General features: G+C 39.6%; 2 protein-coding genes across 4 annotated transcripts in view; one reads left to right on the forward strand and one right to left on the reverse strand.

Annotated features, from left to right (window-relative positions):
* Positions 1-491: 491 nt before the first annotated feature.
* psmd12 (proteasome 26S subunit, non-ATPase 12) lies at positions 492-6,573 on the reverse strand. The gene is made up of 11 exons (XM_044190223.1): positions 6,348-6,573; positions 5,886-5,945; positions 5,120-5,248; positions 4,603-4,710; positions 4,079-4,183; positions 3,751-3,900; positions 3,414-3,548; positions 2,618-2,730; positions 2,079-2,253; positions 1,355-1,432; positions 492-931 (listed from the first exon to the last, which is right to left on the reverse strand). The coding sequence occupies exons 1-11, from the start codon at positions 6,453-6,455 to the stop codon at positions 722-724; spliced, it is 1,371 nt and encodes a 456-aa protein (XP_044046158.1). The 5' UTR covers positions 6,456-6,573; the 3' UTR covers positions 492-721.
* A 6,366-nt stretch (positions 6,574-12,939) lies between these two features.
* LOC122873480 (cytoplasmic phosphatidylinositol transfer protein 1-like) overlaps positions 12,940-13,856 on the forward strand; it is a 73,269-nt gene continuing 72,352 nt past the window's right edge. For 2 of the 3 annotated variants that reach the window (XM_044190227.1, XM_044190224.1), the window contains exon 1: positions 12,942-13,240. In XM_044190227.1, coding sequence (XP_044046162.1) covers positions 13,193-13,240 — 48 coding nt within the window. In that variant the 5' untranslated portion in view covers positions 12,942-13,192. Of the gene's footprint in view, positions 13,241-13,856 lie in introns of all 3 variants that reach the window. The other variant, XM_044190225.1, reaches the window with a different exon arrangement.

The following is a 13,856-nucleotide window of genomic DNA, read 5'->3' on the forward strand; positions in this document are numbered from 1 at the left end:
GATTACACCTTGCAAAAAATCTTGCATGGACTTGACAAATCTTGATTCACCATGACAATTTCAGTTGAATAAAACTGAAAGGGAAAGATTTTTTTTCTCTTCATCAGGTCTCTTGTTATGTCACTTAACAGTAATGAGATATACTGACGCCACAGCAGTACCATTCTGAACCATTTCTTCGATTCAAAGCAAGTTTGACATTACTGCCTTTACTTTTATAAACCTTTACACAGAATACACATGGGTGATGTGCTGCAGTCATGTTTCATAACACTTGTCATATTAAAATGTACACCAGTCAGGTCAAATACTGTATAAAACCTACATATAACTGTTAACCAAATGTGAGGAGTTTATTGTTTACATTGCTAAGTATACATTTAAAAGAGTTTTCATACAGCAATAAATGCTAAACTACTGTATATAATCCATTAAATGGAAATGGCAATGGGAAACATCTTTCATGACACTGACAGAGGGATGCAAAGAGGGGAGGTGCTCATGTGTTTATTGTCAATGTTTTACTGGACAGTAAAAAAATGAACAAAGTTGGGGTGCAGTGCATGTGCTGCAGATTTATCTCCAATTATATGACATTGGAATAACACTGCATTCACAGTCTGCCAATATACCGTATATTCAAAAACATTCCCACAGAAGGAAAAAAACAAAACAAAAAACAAATATGAATCAAAACATACAATAATGCACTGTTCTTGCTTCACTGCAGGTTGTGGATCATCTCCTCCTTGGCAATGAGATGCGTGGTCTTGTTGACCAGAGACATGAGAGAGTTGAGTTTGTGCGACCAGTCGTTGAGCAGGTCGTTGGGGTCTTTAGGCCTCTGAAAGTTGATGATGCCAGCAAGCCGGTCGACCTTGGCATAGATGGTCTTGCTTACAACTAGGCTGGAGAGGAACTCCTCGGATTCCTGATGAAATATTTGAGTAGACAGACATCATGTTAGTGTCTTTCAAAATGTTCTACAGTGAGACCAAATCCTGATAATTAGTTTCCTCACTATACACAAACAACTCTGTAAGTCATACTGGCTGAATTAAGATAGTTTTCAAAGGGGAAAAAAAAGCACCCACAAAAACTCACATTGCAGCATATCAATCTGTGAGTTCTCTTATAATATGTATTTTTGGAATTCACTTTTAGTTGTACCTCATTATCCTCTACCTGCCACAACTACTACACTCTCTTTATGTATATCTTGAACTCAAAATTCCAACATTGCTGGAAAAAACACAGACTGACAAAGCATTTGATCTAACAGCAAATGTGTTTTTTCTGTGCCGTAAACGTGAGCTTCAGCTTGCATGAGCTAATTAGTAAAACTGTTGCTTACGTCAATAGACAGGTCAAGGAGTCCGGCCATCCTCTTCATTGTGATTCTGGTGTAATATTTGGCCATTATTCTGATGTTCTGGGGAAAAGGGAAAAATGCATTCAAATACACAGCTGCTGCAGAATATTTGCATAAATTATTGAATGTTAGAAATGGGGAGCTTTCAGGTCACATCAACACTTAGAGCTGAAAAAAAAATTCATGAGTGAAATCCAACCATCCATTAACAATCTAATTTCAATGTACTTTAATATCGCACATAACAGTCACTTAGTCTCTTAGCCAGTTTAGCCATGTTGCTTGCATTACATTTCTACTGCTCTCTTATATCCACTTCAATGGATATGCATTTTGAGCTCGATAACCCTTATTCTCTGCATGGTCTTTGCATTTACATCTACAAATGATATGTTAGACATATCAAAAAATGCAGCAGTAACGCTCACCACTCTAATGTACCTACATATTTACCCACCCAAATTAAAAAAAATGACTATTTTAAACACATCCAGTGCAACTTCCATGGCCAATATTTGTCACCATAAGAAACTTCTTTATTGGTTTGAATGTGCCAGCCTAGTTTGGGAAAGCTAAAAGGCAGTTGAGACGTATTCGTTTAGATACCTCCCTGCTGCCAGGCACCAACAAATTTTCATTAAACCTATCTGAACATGTACGTATCAGGTCCAAATGAGAAGAGCCTACACTTGACTGTGGGACTTACATGCTCCACCACTCTGTTCTTCAGGTCTTTCCACCTTTTCTCCCCCTCCTCTGAACAAGAGAAGACGTCTGTGGCAGGGCTGTCAGGCGAGCCCTCTCTCAGCTCCTTCCCATAATCCTCCACCAGGGAGGCCCAGCGCATCAGCTCCATAGTGGTGAACTGTTTCAGAAGGTCCCTAGGAATGGAGGAGGTACATAGTGAAAATTCCCCCATGTTCACACCTTGCAGGATAGTATTATGCACGTGATGTCAGTATACGTCAAAGTTGCTCCGATCATTCCCCCTGAGTGGCAAACACACAACAGCCTCTGCCATCTTGCATTAAAAAACATTCAATACTCAGCAACAGACTGAACACAGATTCACACAGAATTTAGCTAAAGGTTGTCTAGCTACATATACTGTATATATGTGTCAGGAAATTCAGCTGCTGGCCATATTTTCATCTGGTGTGTTGTACAGTTTATTGTTGATTCAGATGGCCTTTACTTGTATTAATGGTGAAGCCAACAGGCACAGGAACGCAAAGTATGTCTTACTTGTATTTAGGGATTTCTTCCAGTTTCTTGTCCGCACTAATTCTGTGCACAAGGTCTGACTGCTCGTTGTCGTAAGGGGAAAGGATCACGTACAGCACCACACTCTTCAGGGCCTGAAATACACATGCATTCATGGCTTTTCTAGCAACACTCAAATGGCAACGAGCAAAGTAAAGTTTTGGAACAGATATATAGTGTTGTTTTTATTGTTATTATTGCAAATACTGCTGGGATCATCATTGTTCACAGAAAAGAGCATTGAGGAAAAGGATGTTCACATCCTGGGTATGTGCTCAGAGTAATGTTCTGATTAAAAATCCCATCATACGCATTGTTTCTGCAAAAGTCTAGATTTCAGTACCAATACTAAAAATACTCTCCCCACAAGTGTTTACGCTCAGTGAGCTACTGTATTTCCAAACATATTGTTTCTTCTGCAGCCATGGTACTGTGCTCCAGCACTGGGGCAGGAAAACATATAAAAAAAGCACAATTCCTTTTGTTACTGCATTACATCATAACTATTTATCAAAAATCAAATCAAAAGGGGAATTTTAGCAGTGAAATGGAAAGACCTTCCAAACATCTACAGGAAAAAACATAAATTTTATATGTTTAATAAACCATGGAGAATGATGCATTTGCTGTGCCCAAAATAATGCAAAATAAACTTACATGTACAGCAGTGGATTCAAGAGAAAACATTTGGCTGTCAAAATTGCCTATGTAATTAACTGTATTCTGCATTCATGATATGTTAAATATAAACTGTGGTCTTGAGAGAAAGCCCACGTACCTGTTGCCACTTGCTGCTGTCCTCCAAGATGCAGGGGGTGTCATAGATGGCCCGGTAGTGTTTGCAGATAGACAGGTATGAGCCCTCGTGCTGGTCCACCTGAATCATTAGGTTGTAGTACTTCAGCTTCGATTCCTGAGTTGTTCATTACACAAAAGGGAAAAGTTAGTGTTCAGTTACACCAACATACTCCAAAGAATTATGCAACAGCTTCCAAAACCGTGCTGTAAAGCGAACACACAGGCCAGTCACCAAATGCTTTTCATCATCAGTGGTTGTCAAGCCAACTTGAGGAAATGTTGCGGTATTGTATAAACGCTCAATTCCTGTCTCTTACCTCGTTGCCCTCCTCCTGGAAGAATTTGGTGTTTATCTTCTTGCTGATGATCTGGGTGCGAATGTAATCCTTGACAGCAATGCAAAGCCTCATCTGTTCCAAGATAAACTCCACCTTCTCCTTTTTCTCCATGGAGCCATATGTCTCCACCTGAGCAGGAAACAAACATATTCTAAGCACTTACCAAACAGGAGGCCATGACATTTCTCCATTTGCTTAGTCTGCATATTTTTCCCCTATATAAAATGTGGTGGACATATCTCCATTTGACCCACAACAACTTTTTTCATCCTAAAAACAAAGAAAATAAAGGCTATCAGTCTCTCACCTGCAGCTCCTGAAGAATGGAAGCTGCCTCTTTAACCTCTCCGCTCTGCTCCTTGATATTGGCCAAGGTCTTCGTCAGCCTGGCACGCTCAATCTCTACATAGATCTGTAAGGAGGACATGTTTAGTGTATTAGCAAGGAGGGGGCTTATGTCTTGAGTGGAATGGTCATCTATTCATCAGCACAACCTACCCTTCATATACCTGACCACATTTGCAGCCGCTCATCAGAGGAAGAGAATATTCCATGTAAATCAGACCCTCACAAATTGTGTAAAACAAACATTTCAGTGATTACACATAAAGAGTGCCTCAGATAATCAGTCAAACAAAAAACGCCTCTTGTCTGGCCCACCTGATAAGACAAATCTCTGGGTGCCTCCTCCTTCGTTAACCTGTGACTTTCAAGCTCCCCCCATCTGGCATGCAGTACTTAACTTGACAGCTATTCAAATCTACACAACTTTCCTTTTGTCTCTAGTATACAGCTCTTTTTAAACACACATTTAAATAACACATTCTAGACCTTGCCAGCAGTCACAGTGCGAAGTGTGTCGATGAGTCTCAGCTTGATGGTCAGATCAGTCACAGCATCCACATACTTGTAACATTCTTGCACCATCTTGGCAACAGCCTGATAAGACAGAAAGCAAAACAAAAACATACATTTAAGTCTTTATAAGAGCTTGACAAAGAACAGCTGCAAGGTATTAAGTTAATCATGTTTGTTTAAGGTCCTGTAAATTTAGCTTATGTTCTAATTTCTGCTCATAGGTAAAAAGTTTATTTGCAATTCAGGAGAGATCATTTCAAAAGCGGAATCTAAGGCTTCAAAATATATGACGGTCTGAACATTGTAGAGTGTACAAAGTGCTCACTATATCTTGACTAAAAACAACAGTGTTGGTTAGTTAGTGTTTGTAGTACAATTTGCAGAATTACTTTTGGGGCACAAGACAATGTATTTTCGAAATGTGGGACTTATAAGAATGTTTGGACACAACTGGTAGAAATGGGCCATCGGGGAAAAAGAAGTATCTGACCTGTTTCAGCTGACTCCTCCTTTTGGTGAGCAACATGATGTTTTCATTCAGGGCATCCCAGTCCTTGGCTTCATAACACATCTGGACCACAGCCACGAGGATTCTGGAGGTGGACAACATGTCTGATGCCTGAGCAGGGGTCGAAGGCAGATAAGGAAAACAATTAGAAAATATACATAAACATACACGTATCTCAATAAATCCATTACTTATTTCATTAACACAACTACTCTGTAAAGTTTTCCCTATTTGTAAATCTTTGATGTTGAGGACCCATCCTCTTTAATTTATCCAGGGAAATTCTACTATTATAGGTTGATAGGCAATAACATGTTTCAGGGTTCCAGGTAGACTTGTTTTCCAGGACATTTTGGTTCATTTGGTCCATTTTTCATGACAGAAAAGCAGAATTACAGGTTTTTAGCCAACTTTTGCTGCTTCATTTTTTTTTCTAGTTTAAGATAATTTACTCTGCTTAGATCATTTCCGGCATATACTATACTACAGTTTATGATCTGCTCTGAAGTGGATATTTTTGATCAGACTGACAATGACAATGAGGTAGGTTTTGCCATTTATTGTGTTTTGGAGTGGGCTGAGAAACAATGCCAAATCATATCACGAACCGTCAATGTATTTCGATGTGTATTAGATGTATTTTGAGATTCACATTTGGGCTGAACTTCCCAGGTGTACGTTAGGACCTTCCCCAGCTAAATGAAAGGAAAGTAAACAAGTTGTACTAATACTGTACAGACACACTTACCGTTCTAGTTTGCTTCTCCAATGACAACAAGCTCTCAATGGCCTCCTGCAACTTCCCCTCCTGCAGCAGAAAAATACACATACATAGCGTTAGTTACACTTATTTCTAAATCGACAAATGTTAACTTCTGTATTTGGACTTACACAGTATTAAAAAGGCACTTTGCCTAGCTACCAAGTTGGCGTTAGCTAAAGATGTTGCCACTGACTAACGTTATAACTGTTACTACTAAGACTGCTACCATGTTAGTAAGCTTAAAATCAAACACAAACGTGTATGTGAGAATGAAACAATAACGTTAACAGAAATGTTTGAAAGTTCAGAGTAATTTACGCTCAATCTATTGATTATAGGAGGTTTCCGGGTGGTGCTAAACCAAGTCGATGTTAGCTTGGATGCTAACACACTGATCCTGGTGCACCATGACTCAGCCGGCGCTGGCCTCTTTCAGACTCTGCTTACTTTAGCCATTTTTTCGCATTCCGGGAGACGCTGGTCTACAGTTGAACTGTAGTCGACCTCCATCTTCACAATCTTCCCATCGGATCTTTCAGTTCGGTCGTCAGACATCTTTGCGGTGTACACGGTAAGATAATGTACGGTGCTTTTCTTTTCTTGCAACCAAACTCAGCCTAGCACTATTTTTGCTTGTCAAATGAACGAAACGGGTAGTTGACCAATCAGAGGAGAGAGTTAAAGAGCTGTCCGAGGCGCGTAAAGGACCCAGTGAGGACCCCCGAATATTTCAGGCAGGCGTTAAAAAAGCCTACTTTTTGCTGTGATCAAAGGTTTGCTGTGACTCTGCTAGTTATACATTATGTAGGCTATATTTTTCATAATCAAATACATCTCTATGTACACCACTGAAAACCACACAACTAATGTCGTTCCATGAAACCTGTACTATAAATAAATAAACTTCATATTCTGAAGTGAATGGTAATATGGGACTGATATAGATACAATATGCGTTCCTCTTTGGTAGCATATTCAATGGGACAAAATCACCTTATTTTCTATGACTTTAAGATGGAGATGAATGGTGATATTTCTGTTCTATTTTTACCATAGTTATATAGGTTGTATTACATGTATGTAATGAATGCCCTATAATGATGACACGCAATGACGGTTGAAGACACTGTACAGCTTGAATTTGTTTGCACAAGTGGATTTCCATTTTTAGACATGCAGTTTCATGTCATCTCTAAGTCATCACAACTGGACTTAATAACGACTGGCACCCCTCTCCAGGCTACTTTAATCCATCTACTCAGGCAGTCATTTTAATTTGGAGGAGTGCTAGCTTAAAATCAGGCTTTCTTTTTTTATTCAGTGTCAAACTAAATGAGTCTATATTTAGCTGAAAATCACAAGATGTACCTTTTTTGTTCTTCAAGAGGGACACACTATTCTCTTTGACATAACTGTTGTGTTTGCAAGCATATAAAATGACGAAAGCGGTGAAAGGTTTGGATGAATAAATGAGAAAAATACAAAAAAAGGCAAAATAAAAACAAACCCTGAAGATTCTGTGCTCCTAATAGCACTGACATAGGGGGCTGTGGTACCAGCTAAGGAACAGGAATTCACTTGATTTGGAGGGACTGTCCTGAATGAATGGCAGTTTTACATTCCATTTTAATTTCATCTTAGTGATGATGAGGCAGAGGATGATGTTCATATGTCATTTGGTGGATGCTCTTTGTCAAATTGAGTTGATAGCTTTTATAGCTCCAATGGAATCAAAACCCAACTGTTAGAGTCATGCTAGCAATGATGCTAGTGATGATGACAAAGGACAATAAAAACAGGACAATGACAATAACTACACAAGCAAATTTTGAAAGTGTAACACTTGTCCTGCACTCATCAATCGAATGGTCAGGGTGAATGAAGAACTTTGTGAATGGACATGAACATGTGAATGAACACAGAGTGCAATGACCATGGTCCACCAGTAGGTGTCCTCTTAATGTATGTATTGTGCATTCCTGTCTTCACACATTTCACTGCTTTGAAAGGCTCCAGTGCCCCCATAATTAAAGCTAATGTGGGTCAGTGATTTTCCTGCTCGTGGCAGAGAAAGCCCCTAAGCCCTGAGCTAAAATCAGTTTTATCCCAATGCAGGCTCAGCATAGACCTCGGAGGCCTTATAAACTGAACATGACTCGGATCCACTGAGAGAAAGATCCAATATGAGACAAGAACTCTGGTCGCAGAGGCATAAAAATATTCTCAGTGCTTTGAGGACACTTTTCAGACTTCAAACATCAGGAAGAGCTCAGCTGAAGAGGACTAATTGAAGCCTCAAAATGGCCTTCATCATCATCAATATTATCTTCCTCAATACCATTGATAACAATAACAGGCTGTGCAGGATCAGGGGCCAAGTTCAAACATGTATTTGAGATTCGGATTAAGCCTTAATTTAGAAGCTCAGTCGATGTAGACAGACCATCATTCCTGACACAGCTCGCACTGAAGACAAATAAGAACTGAATGTTTCCCCTGCTAATGTTTTCCCTATTTAAATGCAGTGGTTCTCTGCTAAAAAAGTGGGACAGAGGTAGGCTTTTTCGGCTATTTCAGAGCTTACAGACTTGTTTGGTATTATTGACGCGACACAGCATCAAGACCTAATCTCCTCTCTAATCAACACAGGCCTTATTCAAATAGTTAGGTCATCATTAGGTCATGGCTAACCGGTTCTGAGATACCACTCACATGAAAGCCTGTCCCATGGTCCTTAAGCTTCAGGGTTTTAGGTTAAGATAAACATGGACTGTCAGAAATGAAATACAGGCCTGGTATTTTGAAAAGCTGTATCCTTGTGAATGAAAACTTTGTTTGATTGCACACCCAGCTATCATCACGTCTTGAGATATCTTTGGACGTGTCTTAAGACATCTCTTATCAAGATGTCTTGAGGCATCTTGAGGAACGTCTTATTTATCCAAGACATGTCTATAAAACTCATAGACAGTTGTAAGACATCATAAGATGTCTTTGTAATACTGATGCTGTCCAAGGACCTCACAGCTGCGTAGTTTTTTTCCCCTTTTTGTCCCTTCATCCAAATTGTTTATTTGCTATTTTAAAAATCTGCAGTGTAGTTCAACCTTTTATAATGAAAAAAATGGAAGTATTGAGTACTGATTTGATCAAAATGAAAAATGATTATTAAAATGAAAAATGTACCACACAAACGTCACTGAAATGTGCAGTGTGCACAATATTCTACAGAAACCCTTTACTGTACAATAACAGGAGTAATTTGATGTGTACTATGTGTAACATATGTTGTACATAGTACTGTATATGACAAGAAAACGCAATAATACAGTTATATTGCACCTGTTTATTGTTTCCATAAACCATGCCTTAATTGTTTTGAAGTGTGTTTTGAAATGATTTCATTGTGAATATGACTCATTTCATTCATGATGCCCGTTTAATGGGCTGCCACACAATGTTAGTCATCTTCAAGAACACAAATGGGAAAACTTTAATATAAGACTGATGTGCTGTTAATGGGACTAATCGGTCAGGGCTGTAAAACAGTTTTTTGCCTGAGGAAATGCATGAAGTCAATGCTGTATCTTTGTTGAAGACACACCCAGAACAACTTTAATCTCAAATTTAACTGATAACTTTATTGTCTCTCCCTTTATAAACCACACACACACACACACACACACACACACATTCAGTCATGTGGTCCGCCACTAATATTAAAGAGGTTACAGACAAACATGAACAACTAGTCAAATCTGCAGGGATATATTTTTCTGTGGCACATTCTATTCATTGAATTACTGTGAATTATTTCTACCTGTAAAGGCAGTAATATATCCCTCAGTCTCAGTAAATTCTGATGGTGACCCTGCTTTAAGGAGCTGCTCACACATTAGTTTGGGGATTAAGTGGAGAGTTTAAATTTAAATGCTGTTTCAGAGGGTTTGCCACCCTGCGTGAATATATTTCTGGGGGAAACGCTGAATGCTTGCTGACAGCGCAAAATAGTGTTTGTCAGCATCTTCAATACAGAATTATGAGCGTAGATTTTGCTGAGCAGACCCAAATAAATCACAGGTGCCAATGAGGCCAGCAATACAACTCCTACTTTAATTAAAAGTGAAAAGTGTGTATGAATGCGTTTACATTGTTCTCTTTATTTGTGTCAAGACATGCAGGACTTGAAAGGTGCAAATGTGACTCGTTTTATTCATAAGAATCCCGTCATCACAGATACAGGCTTATCTCACTTGTCACTCAGATGTAGGCTACTTTTAACTGTAATGTGTTTGGCCCAGCGGGCAAGTATTTTGTTTTATGCTTGGACAGTAATATCAGTGTCACCCACTCAAGTCCAAACTATAGCGTGTTACTTCAGACCAGGACATTTGCAAAAAATCTCAGTAGATGTCATTTTCATTTGTCTGCGTCTGCAAGTAAATTACTGATATGTCACCATTCACCTGGAAGTGAATGACTAACAGTAGTAAATAATGTGCAGGAGCATACATAGTTATACAGGTTTCTGTTGCAGTTCCTCTGTACTCCACATTGCATGGCTTACTGGATTTGACATGAAACATATTCCATTAAAATGCACCTTAACCATGAATCGTCACCCTGTTTACATTGTCGCCCCATTCTAAAGGCCCAATTACAAACAAAAAGTCATTATATTTAATATTTGCTTGCAGAACCTTTGCATTCCACGATGAGCTGAATGCAAACTAGACATCAACGGATGTCAGCAGTTAGTATCTTCCTTGGCGTGTCTCTACCAGGCCTGTACTGGATTCATCCCCAATGCCTAGTTGGACTGAGGTCAGGTGACTGACTTGGCTAGACCGATTTGACAGTTTGGCCACAAAACAAAACATGTTTTCATGTATGTCTGGGATGCTGCATTGTTTTTAAACTGGGGGAGGACTACAGTAGTAGTGTATGTAAAGAACACAGTTCACCCTCGAACACCTTCAAAGCTGAAAGTCAGCACTTTAACCTCATCAGTGTTTCTTTTCAAATCCGATGTGCTGGCGTGGAGCCAAAAGAACAACACATATGTCACTGTCCAAATGATCCGATATACTGTCTGCACTTTGGCCTGCTAATGTCACACCGGCAGGCAAGAAAGCATTGCTCTTTACTTCTATAGCAAGCGCCCTGAGCAGTGCACGTGTGTGTATGCGTGAGAGCGAAATAAAGAGAGATGAGACAGATGTAGGGGGTGCAGCAGTGAACTGTTGTTTCCTGAGCTGTGGTTGTGATAGCCGATGTTTCCACCAAGTACCTCGCACAGGGAGGAAAGGAGGGCTGGGGGCTGCTGTTAACCGCTTACATTTTCCGATGCCTCTGCAAACTGCTTTCACAAGTAGAAGAACCGGAGAAAGCAAGAGGGTCTCCTTTTCCTCTGACTCAAGGACTTGTTTCGTCCGTATAGCTTTGAAGACAACAACCTTTAAATGTGACTCTATACGGGAGGGCGGTTTCACGGAACACCGCTTTGAAAAGCACACATTTTCTTGAACAGTAATTAGGACATTTACTTCTAGCGGAATCCAGAACAGACCCGCGTGTAGCCAGCCGACATAAGGCAATGTCACATCCGGTCAAATATTTTCAAACTATTCGTCTTATTGAAGAATGACTGAAAAAGTCAGTCAGTAATTATACAAGGACTAAGATAGAGAAAATGCACTTTACTTAACAGTAAAAGTGCAATTTACATATGTCCAACTATAGGCAGGCCACAAAATGTAGACATGCCTAACAGCAATAATCAGAATCAGAAATACTTTATTGATCCCCGCGGGAAACTCTTTCGTTACAGCTGCTCACTATCACGTCAGTGCACACAGGAATAGAAGTACTAAGCAAATCAAAATATAATACACTATAATACAGCTAAGATAAATTAAGTACAAAGTGGATATAAAGTATAAAAGCTAAAATAAATGTAAGTACAAAAGTGGATTTACAGGTTGATAAGTATGTACAGTATAATACAATGTAATAATATAAGTAATAAGTAATAGTGCAATAATGAGTACTGTCAAGTCAAGTGTAGCAGATCTGATTAAAATGCAATGTAGCCTACTGTATGCTTGGTTAGTTTATCACGCCTGAGAAGACACCATTTATAAACTGATGGGAAATTCACTGAGCCACTCAATTACAGCAAATAGGCCTACATTAAATATAATTCACAATCTACTTTGTAAAAACTCTTGATGAAGTGAGTTCTTTTGTCTGTTATTCAGTCCTAAAACCCAATTTCAACAAGGGATGAAAGCTGTGGGATGAGATTATTTGTTTCTAATAGAAATCATTTAGTTTATAGTCTCAGTACTGTATCTTGAAATAAGACTAAATAAGGGCAGTATCATTAAGGAGGATGCCACTTGATTCAAAAAAACTCTTGGATACAGCAATGGCTGCATTATCCTACTAGGGGACCCCTTGGCAAAGATTTACTGTTGAGCCCCTACTAACCCCACACATACTGCCCTCTGTACCCTGTTGCCTCCAAATTCCAAGAAAGTCCATTGCCAGCAGCAGTACTCCTCTGCTGTGGAATAATACTCACTTTCCAAATTAATTTGTTTAGTTTGTGGTAATGTGATTAAACCCAACTTAATTTAATTAATTTAACATACGCCATGATATAAACCAAAATAATAAAGCTCCTAACATTTGATTTTGACACAGGGATCCTCTACAAGAAAAAAAAATGCTAATGATGCAGGACCTGCCTTCGTTGATATTGTACGTGACTCCTGCAAATTCTCGAAAAACAACTCACATGTAGGCTTTGGGCCCCCTGTTGGATACAGGCTAGCTTCAGGTGAAATATTTTTATTACGTGTTTTTAGAAAAAAAAAAAGATTGTTAAGACTGTAACAGGCAAAAACAACAGACAACAGCGATATCTGCAGTGTATTTGTTTCCCGGACGTGATAAATTTCACCCTCTTATTTTGAAGCCCGAAATCATACGTGTTCCGGTCGTGCTCGGCGCTGTTTGCTCGTAGCTTGACTCATCTGTGTGATAGGAGGGGACAATCCTTAACCGAGCTCATTTCTGCTCTGACGTTCCGCCGGAGTGAGTGTCTGCAGGTTCCGATGAACTCAGTTGTAACTCGGGGTGTATTTCATAACCCGGGCTAACCATCTCTCCACATGCGCTGACACGTCTCCAGATATTACACACATCCCTTCGGGCGGCGGGGGGAACATTCACTTGGCTGGTTTGACACATTGCGAGTTCGAACACGAGACGCGCGGAGAGGGAAGATGTTGCTGAAGGAGTACAGGATATGCATGCCCCTCACGGTGGAGGAGGTGAGTTGTCTACTCATTTCTTACACTCGTTTGTGTCACTTTCACCGCGCCTGAGGTTCAGTAGAGTTCAGACAACTGTGACAGCTAAACCGTTAGCTGTCCCTGACGTGTGGCAGGAGGTCACACCAAGTGTGAGAAATAACGTTACGTTTAAAACAATTTAAGATGAACTTGAAGCAAAACTTAGTTGAAGATTCGTAGAGCGTCCCCCTGTTTCTGGCTTTCTCTTCCTGTCACTACAGAGTCTTGGTGTGCCTTTTTAAAGCATTCTGCTGAGCCTGAATTGACGTGTAATCACTACTTTTTGTTTGATCACACACACCGCTTCAGGAAAAAGAACAAAAGTAAACCTAAATATAGCCTACAGGAAGATACTGTACAAACAGTACACTTTACACTGTGACACCATGAAACACTTTCACCAAATATAAATCTATTACAGATTCGATACTTTGTATGATTTATTGGTAGAATATACTGACCTCACTGATCAGCACCACAAAGAAGACACACTATAAGACCCTAGAAATGTTGTGATTTCAGCACTGTTTCCCTTTTCAGACACATTCTCCCTTGCTCAGACACACACACACACACACACACACACACACACACA

Source organism: Siniperca chuatsi, linkage group LG3 (assembly GCF_020085105.1).
Source record: "Siniperca chuatsi isolate FFG_IHB_CAS linkage group LG3, ASM2008510v1, whole genome shotgun sequence".
NCBI classification, from domain to species: Eukaryota; Metazoa; Chordata; class Actinopteri; order Centrarchiformes; family Sinipercidae; genus Siniperca; species Siniperca chuatsi.